The 21601-nt window shown below is 35.4% G+C and overlaps 1 protein-coding gene across 4 annotated transcripts in view; it reads left to right on the top strand.

Moving 5' to 3' along the window:
• CAMKMT (calmodulin-lysine N-methyltransferase) overlaps positions 1-21601 on the top strand; it is a 208971-nt gene that overhangs the window by 164245 nt on the left and 23125 nt on the right. For all 4 annotated transcript variants that reach the window (XM_085575956.1, XM_085575955.1, XM_031504266.3 and 1 more), the window contains 4 exons: positions 1752-1812; positions 4780-4834; positions 5887-5950; positions 11101-11167. In XM_085575956.1, the coding sequence (XP_085432082.1) occupies positions 1752-1812; positions 4780-4834; positions 5887-5950; positions 11101-11167 (247 nt within the window). The remainder of the gene's footprint in view (positions 1-1751; positions 1813-4779; positions 4835-5886; positions 5951-11100; positions 11168-21601) is intronic.

The following is a 21601-nucleotide window of genomic DNA, read 5'->3' as shown; positions in this document are numbered from 1 at the left end:
TAATACAAAAGTTGTATACAAAATCTTGGACAAATTCTGTCTTGGCTTTTGATTGATCTGCATGCAGTCAAGACATTTTTAAATTTTCATTATTTTTCACTAGGAGTAAGGGTAGTTCAGAATACTTACTGGATGAAAAGGACGAATTATATTGATGATGGTTTCAGTCAGCCTTAAGTGATTTAAAGGATGACAGTTTTTCTCCCAGACTTCTGGTTCTGTTAAACATAGTGATGTTTTCAGCCTTGAGAACAAAACATGGTAAAAATGGTCTAAAGGATACACATACATAGTAAGCTGCATGGAATTCAACTTACTTGTCTAGAAATATCTAAAAGATGCTCTATGTGTCAAATAAGTTTACTGGAAATGTTGAAATGTCTGTAGTTCACGTTTGTGTCTCAATTCTTAATGTCATGTATTGGTGGAGGGGGGAAGTCAACTCTGGATTTTACCTGTGGGCAGACACGTAAACATGGTTTTTAATTGCTAAGCAACTCCAGATGAAAAACACATACAACCATTATCCAGATGCCTTTGATTCTTCCTCCTTTAACTTTGGGAGCCTTTGCAGACACAACTCAAGTTCCTGAGTATAAGTCTGGTTTCCTCAGGCCCCCTCTAGCAATGAAGTCTGGTGCCTGCAGGAGAGCATTCAAGGCACACAGGACCTGTGCTGCCTTCTCCATGGGCCACAGCACTTCTGTTGGACATTCCAGTCAGGTGGGAAACTGGTCTGGCAAAACAGCTAATTTCATGAGAAACTGGTTTGGAAGAAATAAATTTACATGGAAGCCTCCAGGTAGTTGTCAATCTTGATGATGACCAGTGTAAGTTTTATCATGGAAGCTAATTAATTAATAAATAATACAGATTAGGTGAAGGAAGTGTGATTGCTCCTGGATATTTCTGTAGGAGAACTAGGGGAATTCAAATTAAAATGGCAGGGAGCAAGTATAAAGTGAGAGAGGAGGGGTTTCTCTTTGCAGCAGGGTGAAACTGTGGTGCTTCCTGGTGCAGCTCTGGAAAATTTACCACAGAGCAACCAGAAAAATCCTTCAATGCCTGTTAAGAAGAATTTACCACTAGTATTTCCTCTCCTCCTTCTTCTAAATTTCTTGAGCCACAACTAGAAATCACACTTTTATTGCCCTAGTCCTGGATTTGTCCTTAGCATGTGCTGCTGGTCAGTCTCCCTTACAGTCAGACTGATGCCTGACCTAAGACAAACTAAGAGAAAAGGAGCTAAATAAAAAGAAACTGGAAAGAAATTGAATGACTGTAGGAGGATGATGATGATGATGATGATGATGATGATGATGATGATGATGATGATGATGATGATGTAGCTAATGAAAAACTAGAGGGCTCCTGTTGGAAACAGGGAACAGGGAATATTTGGCCTTTCATCTGGCCTGGTACAAACAGGTTGATGTTCATGTGAATGCCCAAGTGAATTAAATTTCATATGACTTTTAAAGTCTTGAGTATTGCATGTATGTGTGTAGACATAGGAGTATGTTTATGTGTGTGTGCATGTGTCTATAAATTTCTGATCATTAGTTGTGATGAAATCTATGAAATACTCACTTCCTAGGTCTTCTTTCTATTTTTCTTTATTCCATGTTATTAAGGCAAATATAGAAAATAAAACACTGGGTAGAGTTCTGCAAATGGTAATATGCATTCAAATATTATTTTAGACCAGAAAAAAAATCTGTTCTAAGAAGGCAAATATCTTTGTTTTATAGGTCTCTGGCCATCTGAAGAAGTTCTGGCTTACTACTGCCTAAAGCATAATGAAATATTCAGGTACAGAGTTAAACATAAAAAGATATTTTCCAATCTCTTACTTTTATTGTATCTGCATGGTAAAGATTACTATGATTTAAGTCTTCAGATTAAATTTAAAATGTTCAAGGTGAAAGCATGTTGCTCTTAACAAAGAATTCTGAGCTGCCTTTGGGTACTAATATTGCACAGCAAGCTTTCTGCTATATGTCAAAGACTTTTGATTTCCTCTCAAGGCGTTTTATTTCACTTTGATTTTTGGGAAACAAAAGTGAAGCTCCAATCGATCAGTGCTGATTGTGAAGGTCAGAAAAAATAAGATATTCTTTAAACTGACATCTGTTGCAAAAGCAAGCAAAATATTATCTGGTGAAATACATAAAAATCACTGCATATAGTAAGAGGAATTTGCACCTGTTTTTATGTGCTAAGAAACAGTTTTGAAACATCCTTCACTTTTATTCCAAACTTGTAGAAGTCAGCTATCAAGGCTCCAATAGGAACATCTAAATATAAAATCCATCCTGCGTCCACTTTCCTTCCCTCTGACTATACGGAGATTGGCACTTGGAAATCTTTGAAGTTTCATTGTCTAGAGAATAAATAGGGTGCAAAAAAAGCTATTGTAACAATGCATTTGGAGGCATAAATTCTGTTCTGCGTGAGGGTGTAAGGCAAATACCAAGTAAACAAGTTTGGAGTATACAAAATCCCAGTCAGTGTAAATATGGTGTTGAGCAGAATCAGGAAGACCAAACTGTAAGTCCCTGCCCCTTGTACCAAATGAGTAACTTGCTTAGAATCCTGTCTGTAATCAAAGACCTGGCACCAAAGTGTGCCCTGGTCCATAAAGCCTCATTCCTGCTCCATCCATCACCTGAACAAAGTGCAGCCCATTAGGGGAAGCAGCTCATATGCCTGATCTGGCAGCTACAGCTCCTTCCTCCCAGGTTGGTTGTGTGCCTTCTGCTGCTCTAGTGATGTCCCTGTAGCACTTCACTCTCTGGCCCCATGCTCAGATGCTCTACTTCTTCTTCAGGGCTCCTCACAGCAAACCTCATGTGCTGCTCACTCAGAGAGTGTTTTCCTAGTTTGGGTATGCAAGCTGTGATACTCAGAGGCAATGATCAGTCAAACTTCCATGGAGTAAATGGGCAGTTTCGCATCCTGATTTCTCAGGATTATGCCCTTCTGACAGTACTCTCAGAGTAGCGTTTCTTATGTTAATTCTCATTTATAAATGTCACTATATATTGCCTGAGAGACAGATACAACTTTTAAAACTTGCTAGTAAGGGAATTTGCACTGAAATAAATTTTATATGCATAAATTTTTGTGTGTATGTGTATGCTCATTTACTTTGCACAAAGCAATTTAGTTCAAAAGCACTAAAAACCTTACACTGGATACTTTCTGTGTTTATTTCAGTAAGTATGATTCTTATAGAGGAGTAAGTGTCTTGTAAGCCTTATACATAACCACATGTATAAAGTTTTAAAATATAATACATTTGGTTTAGAAAAACTAAAACTTATTTGAGTAAAAACGGATAATCATTCTGTTTAAAAATCCAAATTGCAAATTTCCCCATATTTGTTTTATATTCTTACTGGATTTATGTATGGCTTGTTCCTCCAAGGTATGTCTTTCTTTTGTCTCATTTTGATTACATAGGACAACTAGACATTTTTCAAATAAAATTTGTGGTGTCAAAGAAAAATAAATCTAACCTGTCCAGACAGTGAGCATTATTATACAGTCATACAGCCTAGTCCGCTTGCCTCAGTGAACAAAATATCAGCATCTTTATACTGATACTGATATGGCATCCTAGATACTCTTCCTAAATATCAGTGTTGAGTGAGTAGGGAGGTGACCCTTTCAGATAAAAATATACTTTCAGACGTTAATGTTTTAGGGGAGAAGAAAAGGTGCACCAAAATAAAGCAACCAAAAAAACCCCCAAAACCAGACTCAACCAAACAGTTTTGCTAAAATTCCATTTTCTGCCTGTCAGAAATGCCTCAATGGGAATGCTCCTGCCAGCTGTAACAGTTTCTGCAGATTTTACTATAAAGCAGCATGTTCCTAAGCTGAGGCTCTGCCTGCCCCAGACACTGCTTCACACACAGTTTCAGTGCAGGGTCAGCATCCCTCCCTCCTCCCCTCCTGGGGCAGGCCATGGCTCTGGAGGACATTCTTTATGGCTCCCCCTGCAAGCTCCCATCCGGCACACTCTCCGCACCAAATTATATTTCACATGCACGTCTTAATAGCAGCACAGTATGGTCTAAGTTAAAAGCAGCCTTTTAGACCATGTATTCAATCCTTTGATCGGGCTCAGTTTAGGCTCTTGACACTAACTTCGTTTAGTTTTCTGAGGCTTAACCGTTTGCTATTCCCATCGTTGTTCATAACAGCATTGTTTGTAGGTCACTTGCAGTTTTAAGTGCTAATTGAAGGATCAGATTTCTTAGTGTGTAATTATTTTGTGGTATACGGCTTGCTTTTAAACTTCTCTCTTTTTAATATAAAAAGGCTTTTAGGCATAACTGTATGGAGAGATATATAAATAATATTAATTTCCCCATTTACTTCTCTAGCTGTTTTTGCAAGAATGAATGTGGATTAACATTGTTATCCTTTCCTAACAATTATCTTTCGCTACTCTAGCTAGTTTAGTTCTAAAAGACAGAGCCATTGACAAGGGAAAAAAGGGAACCTTCTCAGATTTTTCAGCTCAGCGGTGGTAATGTTGCACTGAACACTAATGAGGGAACCCCCACTGATTTGCCTGCTTTGTGACTTTTCTATTTCATAATTATTTTTAAAACGCAAAACGACATGAGGTAGCCTAGTCATGTCTCTACAACTTCCTGGTAGCTCAGTTCTTACTGCAGATGGCAATTTGTTCTTGTAACATATATGTCTCTCTGACCATTTTCATCTAATTTGTATGGGTTCTACCATTTCCTTTCTCTCTTTCAGGGACCTTGCTGTGTGTGAGCTAGGGGGTGGCATGACATGCTTGGCTGGGCTCATGGTAGGTCTTTTCTCAATTCCAATCCCATTCAGAGGAAGAAACAAAAGGAAAAATGTTCCAGTGCCTCCAACTGCTGGGTCAGAGAACTGTCAACAGCCTCAGCTGCGGTCAAGCTGCAGAGTCTTGAGAGACCTTCTAGATTGACTTGCTTTCGTATCATATTGATTTTATGGTTGCCTCGATGAGCAGAAACATTTTACCTCGGTGTAGTCAATATCTTTTGTTGTGACATTCCAGGCCACGTACGGTCTGTCTTTCATTGCCATAGCCGAAGCTTTTTTTTTTTTTCAGATTATAGTCCCATTTGCTAAGATACAGGAATAGCCTGGCGAATCACAGTTGGAGCACCATGATATAGCTGCTAATGTTTTGCCTGCATTATTACACCAACAAACATGATCCAGAGCTCTCGGTAATTAGATTCTTTTGAATTAGATTGGCCATTCAGGAGAGTCGTTCACCATTCTCTGGGTTCTGAGTCATGTATTCAGGAGATATTATGTAGCAGTGCAGTGCATTAGACAAGTTTTTATGTCTCTACAAATAAAAGCATATTGTTACACTGATTGGCATTTGACAAACCTGTCGCTCTTATACAATGTGTCGAGGTTACAGCCCAATGTGCGAGCATGTCAAAGCTCACAAAAAAATTACCCTTACAAAGCCATCTGCCTGCAATGCAAAGTTATATGAAGGGCATCAGGCAGTCAGACAGAAGCAAGCTGAAAGGCAGAGTGACAGCCTTGTATGATGGCTCTACTAGATAAACAGAAGCCCGCAAATGAAAGCCTCTCAGAATACCATCATCGGCTGTCACAATGCAATTACGGAACAGAATGATAGCAAGATAGAGGCTCCCGCAAATGGAATGATAAAAGTATTGACTGATTTGATTGAATGATTAAAATAATGCAGACATAAAATGAAAAAAGATTGAAGATTGTTACAGAGAAATAGGTGAGGAAGCATGATACTGAAGGCTTGTCACTCCTGTCTTCACTTCCACACAGACAAGCATATTTGCTCATTGTTTGCTGTGCTCTTTTTTTCAGGTTGCTATTTCTGCAGATGTCAAAGAAGTTCTGTTAACTGATGGAAATGAAAAGGCCATCAAAAGTATCCTTATTCAGATAGAAAACTGGTTTGTTGTGCTCGTTCCTTTTTACTGGCTGAGTAACAATCGATATAAAGACAGACAGCATGGGGCATATTAAGAAAAAGTCCCTACATAAGTAATTAAAAAACAGATGTGGAATATCTTGAACAGAGCAGAAGCTTCCCCCATAATAAATGCCACATTTTCTCCATTAATTAAAAATGCACATGTTGGTATAGAGCATGTACAGTAGTAAATATTTGCCTGGTGGTTGAGTGCTGGAAGATTCATGTGTGTATGCTGCACATTACAGGAGGTGTAGAAGGGAATCAAATCATTAGCTCCCCTTCATGTATCTGTTTTGCATAAGAGCTAGATTTTTTTTTCCTTACTTTCAGCTACTAGCCCCTTAAAGCATTCTCAGCATTCATATATTTTCAGAGCTTTTCCAGTGTATGTTGAAATGTTTCATTGTTACTGCTAAGTTAGAACTACCTACAAATTACCCATTTAGTCTGCTTTAATCAATTACCAATTTATCATTCTTTCTCTTGATGTAAGATTGCAAAACTCTTCTGTCTCTTGTAGGAAGTATTTTATTGTATTTCTTATATTAGATTAAATTGCTATTATGCCCTTCTAATATGAACAGATAGTTCATAAAATTGAACTGGACTTGGGTTAAGCAAGAGAATGAGTGAGCATAATTTATGGCCACATTAAATATCAGCACAGAACAAGAACAGATATATACAGTGAATACTAATAGCCCTTAGAAATTGAGAGGAAAAAAAGGAAGATATCTATTTGCTTTTATTCCTTGATAATCTTTTCATTTACATTTTCAGGCAGGCTAATTTTTCAGGTTTTGGACACTGCAGCATCAGAATTATTTCTTTTTGATATCTGTATGTATTTGAGAGCTAACATAGTGAGTACTTAGTAAAAGAAATAACTTAAACTAATTTGTGGCTTAAATAAATTGCAGTTGCTGATGCCTATTAATAAAGGACACATTTCAGTGCAATAACATTAGCTATTACCTTTAAAAAAAACTTCCTCAGAGGTAACTGAGGTAACTATAACTGCTGACAACACTTGAACAATTTCATGTTAAAAACAGTTAATCCTAGATCCTATCTGTTAAAACTTGAAGTAAGTCTGCTAAAAGTCTCTTTTTTCTTGAAAAGGCAAGTTCTCACCTGTTTTCCAGGGATTATTATTTTGTTAAATTCTAATGTGTTAGACTAATGTCTTAAGGAGGAAGTATTCATTATTCTTTGTATTTTAATCAGCACCACCCTTCCAATCTTTCTTCCATGTCATAATGAAGATGAAAAATGTAGGGAGAAAAGAAGTGTTTCAAAACTACTCTAACAAAAAAAACTCATGTTGTATAGAAGCATGGGTATTTAACAAAAGGTCATTTTACCCACAAAAACCTTCAGGTGGGCTCAGTAATCATCAACTCAGCAAATGTCTTGCATAGCAGATTCCATAAACATACCCGAACTTTTTTGAAATGTAGAAGTATTTTATAACAAGGAAAATTGGCAAGTGCGAAAATATTCACTCAGTCCTTGGAATTAAACAAATAAAAGCGCATTTATTCCTGAAAAAGATACTGTTAATATTATCTAATTATCACACCTTAGCTTTTCACAATATATTTTAGAAACGTCTTCTGTTCCTAAAAGTCTCACAAGAGGTCTTCATCTGTATTCACTCAGTGAATCCCTTTCAGGGAAGTGATTGGTGGACGGCTCTAACAGGAATTTATTTTTCTTTTTTAACATTTGGTGCTCAGAAGGCTCAGCATTCAAAGTGCTTTTATTGTGTTGGATTTTACAATGGGCTTAATATTAGCAGGGTGCCAAAGTGCAGCAGGCTAAGAACTTTACTGTGTAGGTGAAATGTATTCTTAAAAGTGCACATAATAAAATCTCTGTTTCATTTTATATGGTTTATGGACTTCAGTAGTAATTTTATGATGTGTCTTACGGTAATTTTCTTTTGCACTTTTTTCTATAGTGGCTGGCTATAATAGAAGTTTAGGCTAAATTTAGATCTATCTCAGCCTCACCAGACTCACTGAAATCAGAATAGAGTTTTAGGTGCAATTGGAAGTAGCATTCACCCCACTTGTCACTGGCTACAAATTATGTATTTTTGCTAGTTCTTATTATTGCTGATGGTATTTTCTGATTGTTTAGCATACCAAATTAAAGTAATGTGGGATAAAATACTGCTTTCTAGATTCTGATCTTCAGGAATAGTTAATGTCTAGTATTATGTTTTTTATGTAGGTATTATGGATTAAAATAATCTTGTTTTAAAATTACTGTTTACATCTTCCCTTTAAATTTCTTAGGAAGCTTAAATTACATGCCAGTCATACTATAATATCCAAAAATTACTTTCCAAAAAGTAAAAGTGGTTGTCAACAAAACAGAAAAAATATCCCCATCAGAAGCCAGGAAATCACCAAGCAAGCCTGCTAATTATTCTTAATGGGCAAGATGAGCACATTAAGAAACAAATGAATACATCAGTGAAATGTAATTGAAAATCGACCTGGCAATAGTGCATTGCATCTGAGAATCTGCCTTTGTATTATCAACATCATCATAATTATTGTTGTTTTTGTTGTTGCTATCACTATTCAGTGAGCATAACTAACAGCTTTGCTTGTGAAATCTCAAGCTTTTGAGGATTTGATTTTTCTTTTGATTTTTGACATGCTTCCGATTAGTCTCCATTTCATACTGCCACATGAAGTATTCACTATGTATGTTTTCAATATCTGTATTAGGATATGCTATTAAAATGTTAGAAGTTAGAAAAAAATTACAAATGAATCAATCAAATAGTTGTTGCTATTCTAACCCTCTCATTGTGAAATATATTGCTATATTTTGTATTAATCAATGATCTTCTGTATGATGCTTATGGAGGTTTTTAAAAGGATATTATGGCTTGAGTTGCTAGACCATTTAAAGACTTCACTCTAACTCCTTTTGCTTATCATGAGCAGGTTTTAATTGATTCAATAGATCATTTATATTGCAAAATCAATAAAATAAAGACAGATGTGACTTCTTTTGCCACTTTATTCAGAACTATTGTTAATTTAGTGTGTTTTATCTAAGTTCTTGCAGTATCATTTAAATTAGAAATGTATTAGGATTAAAACTAGAGGCATTTCAACTGAATAATGGAGATATACAGGGGCAAAGTTATCACATTCATCCCCAGTTGTAATTTTGGGTGATATGCATTCAGATAAAAATTTTTCAACTTAGCTTATATCTGTGACATAAGTCAGTCATGAACATCAAATTGTATTTTCTGAAAATACTGGAAGCATCTTTACTCATTTTGGCATTGCCAAATCCAAGGATGAGGTTCATTTTAGTAAAAATTGTCTCCTATTTCAGAGAGGCTGGGTACTTTTTGCCTTAGCTCTGTTTCACACCATACACTGGTGACTTGAACTACTGTCTGAAAGCATCAATAGTACAAAACTTTGTTACAGTGCACTATAATGTCCATTAAAATACAGTGTTTGGATCTTTCAACAGTCCGAGAAAATTTAGGATAGAAGGGTCATGTTTAGCCTGGATGCCCAAAGATATGGGCTCTTAAATTAGTTTAAAATCTAGTGTTAATGTGTTTATAATCATTATTAATAGTTTTGCTCAGTTATATAATTCAAGTGCAGTGTAGCTAATTGATCAACAATGTTATTTCTGCCCCTATTTAAAAGTAGTATGATCTGTTCATGGAGTATTTATGCCTTCCTTTTGCTGCCAGGTGTAGACCATTCATTTACTACTCCTTACTGCATATTGTGGAAAATATTTAAAAAGCCCATCCAAACTACAGAGATTTGTTTAAACCAGTTTTCTGTCATTCCATTTCTAGTTTTTACTTCACAAAATACCAATTGTCTTTTCCAGTGTTTGGATAGAGACTTTCCTGAAATAATTTTTCTTAAATAGCCAACTCCATTAGGAAGGCAAATTATGTGATTTCAGCAAAGCAAAGAAAAAAATATATCAAAGCAAAGGATATATCAGCAATATTTCAAATTAGCCTGACTCGTTATTCAATTTTCTTATAAGAGCACTCTTAAAAGTTCAGACATATTTTGTGGACCTAGAAACATCCTCCTAATTAGCATCAGATTTCCTGTACCTTAAATAAAACAGAAAAAATGTTTTACATCTTTACCAAGAAGTCCATTAAAAATAATTATTTACATTTGAAAGTGAGCCATTTAGAAATTCATGGATTCACACTGAGTAGCAATTAATATTCTCAGAGTTTTCACTTACTTGCTGCACCTTTTCCTTTCCTAGTGAGTGGCTTCTTACTAACTACATATGATTGATCACAACAGTTATTTTTCTAGCCATAGATAACTGGGCCCAGATTCCCCTGAAAGTTTTCCTTGACAGCCCTTGCTTCAACCTGCCTGAATGGCTACCCAAATTTTTGATTCAAATTTCCAAACTAGAAGATGTTGAGACACAAGGCTGAGGTACTGTTGTGGTATCTAAGGCACTTACTGCTTTCCACTCTTTTGAAAATGGACTGGGAACTCCTTTGTCTATAGGTTAAGGTGCTCCGATTGTGTGTTGGATTCACCCAAACAGAGCCAGGAACATAGGTGTCTCTCTTGTAGGTCGGTTCTTAAAACACATAAACCTCCAAAATCTCAGAATTAAGTACAGTGATAACAGTGAAAAGCAGCGTAAACTGGAGTGGACATTTAGTGATTGTAAAAATTTCAGTTCTCCATGCTTGTAATTTTTATATTTGTAAATAGTAACCTTTAAATATCTGATGTATGAGACATTTTTTTCTCTTCTCTCTATAGCTACAGGGCTAGAAATTCCTTAAATGAAAGAGTAAATAGAAGGAGGAAAGTAGAGCAAATTGCTGCATATATCTATGGCTGATGTGCTGGAGTAGCAATGTAAAATGTAGGTTTCTGAAAAAAGATTGACTCTTAGCACAGACTAAAGAAGAAGAAACAGATGAGAACATTATGAAGGCATTATAAATAGAAAATAGTTTGGTTTATTATTTTTAGTATTGCTCTACTTTTGTAGATAATTCTTTTGTAGCTATTCTTTGTAGATAATTCTTAACAGTTATACTACAGATGTAAATGAAATCATCACAAGAAACCAAAATGCTGGAGTATTTAAGGCTCAGAAGGTGTCAAGCTGGTAAGATTGTACTAAATTTTTTTACTGATTCTTGCATGTACTTCTGTATTAATATAGATATGAAATGCTTGCAAAAGTGTGACCTGTGTTACTGATGCTTACATAGGCATGTATATGTAAGTAGGTATGTGATGCAAGAGAGAAATTTAAAAGTATTTTTTAAAAATAGCAAATACAGTATGATTAACCTTGGTGACAAACCCTCTCTTTCCTTTTTCTCTTTTTTAAATTTATGCTATATCTCTTCAATCTATGATTTAGTGCATGGTTGAAATTTGTCTGCTTCAAAGTCAACACTACCTGTTGTACTGAAAATGAGATTTGGAATAAATATATCTAAATCTCTGTCAGATTTCATTTTAAATAGCTCTTAAAATTTAGAGTGACAATAAATCCCATTTGCCCTGAGGTATATGTTGGAACATCCATGGGAGGTTTTTTGGTCCTCCTGTCTGTGTGACCATTATTATGTTGTCACTGCAAAGACAGATGGAGAGCATGAGAACCATGAACAGTGTGTTCACCTCTTGCAGTACTTTAAAATTAAATTATAAAGCACATCATATTTGTGGTATAAGGTTAAGAATTAGAAAATGGTTACCTAAGAGCAAATAGTGCACTCTTACTTGTGTATTTAAAATATTTTTTGATGACTCACATTGAAGACAAGCACTCAGTCCTTCTAAAACTGGCAAAAGTAAAGCTGAAAAAGGGCTGAAGAAGACAAAGTGTTAATGCAGAATTAGCTTATTCACATAGAGGGTTAAACCCATATGGTTTGAATGGCTATCATTCACATCATTTAATCCTACGCCTATGTAGCCATTCTACATAGAGAAGTTAGTTTAAGTGAGCACTTAGGGCTAGAAAAATTCTGCCTTTATTAGGGGGTGTGTGCATATAAGTTAGGGATACATCTCTGCATCTTAATAAGAGCCTGCCAGTAGATAGAGGCCATGTGGACCCCAGGAATGGTCTTTCAGGTTCCATGTGCTGAACACCTCTTGTGAGCAGCCTCAGACACTCTGCTGAGGAGAGGCTGTGTGGTATGTCCATCCAGAAGCTTAGATTTTTTTTTTTAGATTTCCAATTGTTCTATACTTCATGTGAGATTTCAGATTTCATCCCTTGTCAAGACTTTAAACCTGGTCTTTTAGATATCAATCAAAAGCACATTTTCTACCCTGTCCTCATTTACATTAAGGTCATTTGTGATCATTTGAGTGTATTTCAGCATATGGAATCAGTGAATAATAGATTTCAGCCTCACGCTGTGAAGAAAGATTGTGTTTTTACAAGACATGATGTTGTTTACTGGGTGTTAATAATCACTAATTAATAAACATATCTAGACGTCATAAAATGTTGCATTTTAAGGAGTAAAAATGTCAAGTGTTTAACTTCTTGAGTGCAATAGTGTTTGAGGCCTTATTTGCATAAATAAAATAATCAAATTATAAAATAATGTGAAACATTATAACACTTGATTTTTAACTCTACCTTCTTAAGGCTTTTGCAGATTTGTTGTAACAGTATAAAGTTTTATAAAATGACTATTCAAATGACTCTCTAATGGATTGATCAGTCTTTTAGATTCAGTAATGATGTGATGTAGTAACAAAGTTATATGATCCCTTCTTAATGCCCTGAGGGAATTAAAAAGCTGATGTAAAATCTGAACTATTACTGTAACCTTGATTCACTTTTCCTGCAGATGAAAACCTTAGTTACATAATGGTTTTGGGGAGGAAAAAAAAGGAGAAAAAAACCCCAAGAAAATGAAGAAAGTGTAGTGCTTTGGATGGAAGAATGCAGCACTGGCATACAAAGTGATATTCAGTGACTTCTTTTACATTGATCAGATTTTGCAGGCAAATGAATATAGTGATGCCTGTAAGTGACTTACTGAGCATCAATCTAATCTGGAGAATGCATCTTCTTTCCTATAATCATTTAGATAGTGTCCAGTCTTGCAACTTCACAGTGGCTGGTGCAAAGTTAAAAGCTTCTCTCTGTATAAAAGATAATTCAGAATAGTCTCTTCTCACAGCACCTTCATCTTATGTCAGGATCTTGCACTCTTTTCCTCGCACAGGAGCAGAAATTATCAGTATGAGAATCAGTTTGAGACTGTTCTGGATATTTAAGTCTATGCCTGGAAAGTATGCCAAAACCTGCATGAAGCAAAAAGGAACAATCTGGTATCAGCCAAGAGAAGTTAGATTAGGACAACCTGCCATACATTTATTTATTTAGATTTATACAAAATGCAGTAAATGAGTACTTATCTAGCCCTCTGCCAAGTCTTGATTATTGTTTAAAAATACGGTAGTGTAAGCCAAACTGGCAGTTTGTCATATTATGTGTTATAATGCAATAATAGTAAGCAGTTTACTTTGCAGTGGATATACAATTCTATTTTATTTTTATTTTTCATTAATATGCCCAGGATTTCTTGCTTATGTTTACTAGAAATAGGTACAGTAGTACCACCAGGTTACTAGTAATGCCTTGCCATAGTGAAGGGTATTAATACCATGTATGGGTTCAACAATTTAATTTTTTTACAGTTCAGAAATTATCCACGAATTGCACTGTTTACCCTATAACCTAGCACATGTTTCTTTGTACCATCAGCTGTTACTGGTTTGACATGCATTGTATCATTGTTTTAACATGCCCACCAATCATTAAATTAACAAAAAAACAACATGGTCAGGAGATCCCTGCTCCTTGTTTTCTATTTGTTTTAATGGGGAAATCATCATGGAACAGCTGTTTGAGTAGTAGAAGTTTGAAAAGTTGTTGTTATTACAATTGTCATAATGAAAAAGCTTTAGCAAAGAGGAAGGCTTGCAATGCATTCTGCAGGTTAACAGACTCAGTCTGTCCTACAGACTAGGGCATTTGTTCTTCCTTCAGATTCCCTGACTGAGAACATGGGAATCTGTAAAGAACAGAAGTTGTGTTCTAATTGTGGATATGGGACCGTGGGATTTTAGCTGTGGATAAGTCTATTGTTTTGCTAAGAGTTGCATCAGAGAGATTCCATTTCACATGAGGATGTAACATCAAGACAGTAACAGAAATGCTTGTGGTAGTGCATCCTTTGGTTTGATTAGTAATAGTGTATTATATACTCTTTATTAATTCCACAGTCAACTGTAGAACCCACATCAAGAATTAATGACCATGTAACTAAGAGAGACAATTCCTTCTGCTTAAAGATTAACAGATAGGTTATCGTTTTATTTGAGATTTTAGTGTTCCTTACCAATGTAATGCAATTACAAGTTTCCAGAACTAAATCCATAATGGAAAAAAAGTCTTTCATAATACTGAATAGCATCCAGCATAACAGTGGATGAGATCTCAATTACATAGCACTGAACTCTATAGTCCTGATTGTGTTCTTGTATTACTTCCCTCTTTATAATTGCAAAGGTGAATATTTTAACTCACTGCAATGTTCTTCAAATATGTCAACTTCATAACCTTCTGATTTCAACTGGTCTTGTAACAGGTTCCATCAATGTGGTTCACACTTTCTCTCTGTTTTCATTCATCAAAATGACCTGAGTGTTGGTAAATTCAAACTTAAAAAAAATATTTTATTGAATTTACTGTGTTTGTCACCTTAGCAACCCTAAAGGAATCCCTTTCTTCCAGCTACTTTTGCATTCTCCTCAAGTAATGCTCTTGATGACAGCAACTGTTGGTCAGGAGGAAGCTGCCAAAAGGAACATTTCCCACTCTCTGGTTAAGAAGAAAATGTTTCTGGTTCCTGCTCACTTAATTTGATCACTTCATGTATATGGGGAGATAATGTTTTGTGTGCTCATGTCCATTCTGAAGTTATAGCTCTTCATCACAGAAAACTCAATTCAGGTGGAAAGCATTCCACACCTCTGATCATACTTGCCCTGCTCTGTATCTTTTTAGGTTTCAATCTACTTATTTTTAGATGACTGTGATCAGTACTGCATTCAAAGTGTGCATAAATAAGTATATGTAGTGGAATAATTACACTTTTTGTTCCCCTTCTAAAACTGCTTAATAGTGATTTGCTTTTTTCACTGCAGTTGAGCACAGAGCTAATAGTTTCATGACACTGTCTGTCACAACATCAGGAGCTTTCCAGTGATGGTCATTTTGGAGACCTTCATTTTCTATATCAAGTGATAATTATTTTTTCAGTTGTGCGCTTTGCATTTATCCACACTGAATTTAATTTGTCATTTTATTCTCCGATTACTCATCCTTCTTTTTTATTTTCCTCCTTTCATCCTTCTGCAATCTTTCACAGTCTGGTCTTTTCCTTACTGTCTTGAATGACTTCTTAACATCAGCAAACTTTGCCATCTCGATGCTCATCTCTTGTAAGCATGTTGACTAGAACAGGTCCCAGGGGAACTCTACTGATTATGTCCCTCCACTGTGAGAATTGACCACTTGCTACTACCCTGTTCCCTGTCTTTTGTTCTATTATTTAGCCATGTCAGGACTCTTCTTCAGTGACAGTCTGTTTTCCTAGAATGTTGATAGTGAGGGTCTTTGCCAATAGCTTTTTGGAATCAGAGGCAGGCTGTCTTACCCAGAGCTCCCTTATCTGAATACTTGTTAACACCTTTGAAGGGCTCAAGATTTGTAAAACATTAATTCCTTTTACAGAAGACATATCTAAAAAGACTTCTGTGCTGAAACGTCTTCAGTTTCTTTTACAGTGAACTGAATATTTTACACTGTTGCAAAGAATTAATCTCACCTCTCTGAAATATTCTTATCTTCTGTGAGTGCCCATTCTGTATCCCAATTATGAGCTGGCAGCAAGATTTAGCACAAAAGGAAGAGTTCACTTATTTTTGACCTGCTTGATTTTATTATTATTTTTAGTTTTTCTTCAGTTGGATGAAACTTCAGTTTTTGGAGGAATACTTGAACAATCTTTTATACCATTTAACCATACCAGCTGACTTTCACAAACTTCCAAGCCTCTTCTACTTGTGTATTTTGCCCAGTTGTGTAATCTTGCTCTTGGTAAAACTATTCCTCTTGTATTCTCTTGTGCTGCACAAAAAGATTGGAAGAAGACCACTGATATGAGAAGGTGTAGATCTTTCGTCCCAGGGCTTTAAAGGAAAACATCCTTGAGATGTTAAAGTCGAAGATTATTTGTTCAATTCCTTTTTTGTATCCATCATTCCAGCCATGTTCTACATTATTTCCTGATTTATGATGGTACTTTTGTCTACCCTTCCTTGTCTACCTTGGCTCTACATAAGTAGCCAGTCATCAAGTATATCTTACACACTTTCACTGGGTTCTCTCCTTCACAGACACTCTCAGCTAAGCTTTGCCATAACAAACTTTAAATTTTGACAAGATTATGTTTACAGTGTTGTCTTTGTTTATTTCATTAGTAGTTACTCAAAAGTTAACCAAGGATACTGAAAATTCATGAGGTCCTGGAAATGGGCAGAAGAGTGAATCAGAGTTTGGAAATGAGATTTAAAACTTCATTTACTTGTCAAAGAAATCATTTGATTGCTAAGAAATGAATTGATTTTGATCTGAAAGTCTCATATGAAGAAAATAAATCTTTAACAGAAGATCAGTTTTTCATCTAGTTTACAAGTACTTAACAAGACACAGAAATTGAAGCTAAGCAAATTCAGCCTAGAAAAAAATGAGATTTGACAGAATGATAATACATTAGAATATCTTTCCATAGGAAGTGATAGTTTCTTAAGTGCTGAATGAATTTGAATCTTTCTGAAACATATGTATGTATTAATTTCCTGAGATATATGGGCTTGATACACAACTTTGAAATCTTGGATGTTTATTGTGGTGCCTTCTGCCTTGAGAATTTAAACTTGTGAACTACATCTCTGCTGTTTTTAAGTTTTCCTCCATTCAGTCCTTCTGCACCTGCCATGTTCTTTTTATATTCTTGGGTTTTTTTCTTCTGGTTCCCTTGATTATCCTTCCCATGCATAGACTATTTTCCATAGAGCAAGAAACTCATCTTTTCCTTCATATTTTTACACATGTGATCCTATCAGTACAGTTGTGTCATGTGTTTATGCTGTCTTGCACTTTGAAATAATGTATTTTTTATACCATATCATTGAGAACCAATTTTTTCCCCAAATGTCCTTCATGGCCATTGCTAAAAAGAGTAGTCAGTTTCCAAATAAAGGCTGATTTAGAATGTATGGATGTAGAGGAAGGATGTGTAAAGGCAAACTCACAAACTATTTCTTTATTATTAATGCTTTTTATTAATGTCTTTGTATTTCTTTTGATTAATGTCTTTTTCATACAAGATATTCTGTCTTCTTTTAAATAAATAGCCACATTTGTGCTGAATGTTGGCTTGTGATGTGTCTACACAATGAAAAGATTTATTCTTCAACAGTTGTATTTACATGCAGTGCATTAATTATGTCCCAAAAACTTAGTAGCTTTGAATACACAGCAAATGTGTAAGTGTTAGTACTGTTAGTTTTGAAGACAAAGCTGTAATGCTCCCATCTGAATTTTAGCAAAATATGTTGTACAAAATACGAGAGAGAAAATATGTTCTTAGAATAAGGATAAGGCAAGTGTGTAAGTTTATAATGCACTTTTTAAGAGGAACTTTTAGGCAGGAAAATCCAGATAGGATCATGGAATCATAGAATATGTAAATATTGAAGAGGCCCATAGTTGGGTGTGGTGGCTTTTTTCTTCTTTCATATTGCCATGTTAATGTGATGAGGTTTAAATCATTAATTGTTGTACCAGATACTTTATAAACACAGAGCAAAAAAGCAGCTTGTATTAGGGAATCTGTGATCTAAGACCAGAGAGAGATGTGGTGAGGAAGGATAACAAGGATAACTGAAGCCAGCATGAGAGGCAGAGTCGGAGGCACAAGAGCTTCTTCTCAGCTTTTAGGTGCTATTTTAAAGGGCAGTTTCAAGGATAATGGATTAAGTTTGTGAATATTGTGGATCACGTAGCAGAAGAAAGTTGTACATGTGCGTGCTTGAAAAGTTAAGTGGAAGATGTAGACTGACATTAGGGCTGATTAAAGAAGGGTCTTTTCCTTTCAATATTGAATGAGAGATAAAAAATAGGGATGTGAACTGTTGTGAAGCGTTTGGACATGACAACTTGCAACTTACCTGGAGAAAGACAGAGAAAGATGACAAGATCAGAGTTGTAGGCAAGAAAAATAACCTTTGTAGCAGCCTGCTGAATAAATATTAATATGGCAAGCCTGCATTTTCCACAAGCAAAGAGAACAGTATTGTGATGTTTAGATGTAAGTGATGATGACGTGGTCAAGAGGTTGAGTGGATTGGTAAGAAACTTCTTAGAGGTACTATGCAGAGAGAACAACCAGCAGAGCTGAGTTATGCAGATACAGAGAAAGGTCTAAGCTAAGCCTAGATTACAGACTAGAATTCATGGTTATGTCCAAAATGATGATCCATAAAATGTAGTTACAATGCCTTGTGGTACTTTAGATGCAATGAGCTTCTCACTCACTGAGGCTCTGAAAAATACTGAATTAAGCATCTGTATGCACAGTATGAAGTAGAAAATCAGAAGGATTTTAGCTTTTATGGATGATATAGCCCAGAAAAAAAATTCAGAGAAGGAAAAGGTTGAGGTGGAAGATTGTGAAATTATGAGAAATGTGGGAAATGTCTGAAGATAATCTTGAGACGAGCATATTTTTAAAATTGTAAGACAATTAAAATAACCCAAGCATAAAACAGTGGAATTAAGAATTAAAACAAAGAGGAAGAGATATTGGTTTTAAGAGAGATTAAATGTCCAGGAGACTGAGAATAAAGTGCAGATATTAAGCCTAGCTTTAGAAAAATCATTAGTATACTTTGACAAGAGCAAATAAGTAACATGGAAGTTGTCAAAACCTTCAAGGACATTGTTAGAAGAATGTGCCTATTGAAAATTATAAATATCACATTAGTAATGCTTAGAAATCTAAGAGCAAAGGAAAAATGGTTGTACCTGTGGTTGAAAGCTTAACTTTGGTCCCTTCAAACCAGATATGCACTGTAGGGAATGAGATAATGGATAAGAACACAAAGCAAAGTAAAGCAGTGAAAGTAAGAAAGGCAGAAGGTGAAAGAAGGCGGAGAAATAAGAGCAGCCTTGTGAGAGTATAATAAGAAAGATGGAGAAATTATAGTAGGCAATTTTGCAAGATTTCTCAGAGGAGATGTAATGATAGGTGTACACATTGCCTCTATCACTTGATTTAAATCCATCTTCTTGATCTTTATACATAACTAAGGACTCTCAAACCAAGATCAAGGTGCAGAGAAACATCTTGATGATACCTTTTGTTAATGTGTTAATGAACTTGCTTGCTTAATGTCATAGAAAAAGTCATATAAGCCTCCAGACAAAACCTTTTACCTAAACCTGTATACTTTCCAATGATAATGCTTTTCAAAGATTGAAACTTAAATTAAAATATGAAAAGGAGAGGTGGGTAGCTAGAGATTCTTGGTAGCTGTTCATCTGCTAATTGGGATGATTTTAAAAATCCTTATTAAAACTACTAATGCATTTTGAAGCACGTAAGGCTTTTGTCCTTTTTTTCTAATTTTGAATTTTTGTCTTTATCTGCACAACTACTTATCTGCTAATTTGAGAGCTACTCTAGCTTGTGCCATTCATCACAAGAACATCTCAGAGGGTCTTGGAAATGTTTCAAGTTTTAACAATCAGAGACTTAACCTGTTTTTTCTCATATAAGTTACCTGCCTAGACACACTTGGAAGACAAACACTGAATAACAGAAGTTGAATAATAATAGTAATGAAGAATTTTGCATGAGAAATAAAACCTGGTAAAATCAGGTCTTTTGTTGTAGATTGCTGAGATACTTTACCAGTGTAAGGAAAAGAGCGTTGACATTTGTCAGGCTATCCTCCATAAATTAGAATTACTGTACAGAGGAAGCCTTGGCTGCTGTAACTATCCCTGGAACTATATTAGCTATTTTATTATGATATTTTTTTTCTTTGAAATACATGGGGCTATTTGGGGGTACATTTTTGTGTTTTAAGTCTCATGTTTTCTTATTTGATCTTTATGTTCTAATATCATAATTCTTATGTCTTAACCAAGTCACATTTTCTGACTTGTTAATTGAAAAGAAAAACCAGGGGGAAAATGAAGAGTTTCTTTGTTTGTGTCATGTGTTGTTTGGAGTTATTTTAAATGAATTTATTTCAGAATTCTTCAGAATGGTAGAAGGCTGACAGCCTAGGAAACTAAACCATCTTTTCTCAGACTCTTTTGATAGGATGCCTTATCCCTGACCTGGAGAAGCCACCTCTGCATGTGAGAGGATGGTTCGCTTTCCATAGCTCATTTAGACTTTGTCCTTCTTGCTAGGACTACCATCAAGCTTGCTAATTATAGTAATAGGCTTGTGACATGGGTACTTTTCCTCTGAAAACTGGTCAAATTCATTTGGTATAGGCTATAAATTGGCCATTAGTGGGTACAAAGGTTCAGCCACTATCACTTTAACCTAAGTAGTAGCTGAATAGTGTGGTAGTGTTTTTCTCCTGTGCCCTAGTTCATTTTTAATGTTCTTCTTGTAGCCCAAAAGAGCTCCCAATTGTTTTATATTTCCATTAGGTGTCAGACCCTTCTCTGCTGAAACTTAGTTACCTGTTTTCACTTGTTAGAAACTAAACCTGCATGAGTTAAATAAGCCAGTACAAAATAGTGTCAAGTGGGCTTTACACAGCCTTAAGCATGTTGGTTTGCTGGTTTGTTTGGGTTTTTTTTACAAAAAAGAAGCATTGAAGGTGTGGTTTGGACAGAAATATACAGTAAAGCCTATTTCTCAAATGTACAGTGTAATTTCAGTTTTTAGTACTGTAGCACTTTCCCTCAAAAGAAAGGCATAAAAATATTGTTGCCTCAAAACTTACTTTGCTGGAAGAAAAGTGACTTAAGATTAAAATGTGGCTTAGATAAACTATCCTCGTAAAGGAACAAGAGGAAAATACAGCTGGGCTTGCATTTTCTTCATGCTGGCACTCAACACGATACTGGCAATTTAAGAGACTTTCTGTGGTGTGTTATTTTTACACTCATTTCTACTTTTTAAAATAAAATTTCATAAAAACTGAGTTTTTCAGATTTCCATTGCTACCACTTTTCTGGATTTCCTGGCAGTGATTTTTTTTTTTTTTTTTTTTTTTTTTTTTTTAATGGAAATGCAATCAGCCCTTGCTTCATGGTGCCTTCAGTATTTCTTTCAGGTCTGACCACTAAGTTCAAGAGTCACATCTTCAGTAATCCATGAAAAATTATTGTTCCTCACTCCCTTACTACATATAGATACATGCATTTAGTTACCTTTTTCAGGATTGTTTTGTAATATCAGTG

Source organism: Lonchura striata, chromosome 3, assembly GCF_050655825.1.
Source record: "Lonchura striata isolate lonStrDom1 chromosome 3, ASM5065582v1, whole genome shotgun sequence".
Lineage (NCBI taxonomy): Eukaryota > Metazoa > Chordata > Aves > Passeriformes > Estrildidae > Lonchura > Lonchura striata.
Note: the sequence above shows the minus strand (reverse complement) of the source record. Positions and strands in the feature narration are given on the sequence as shown.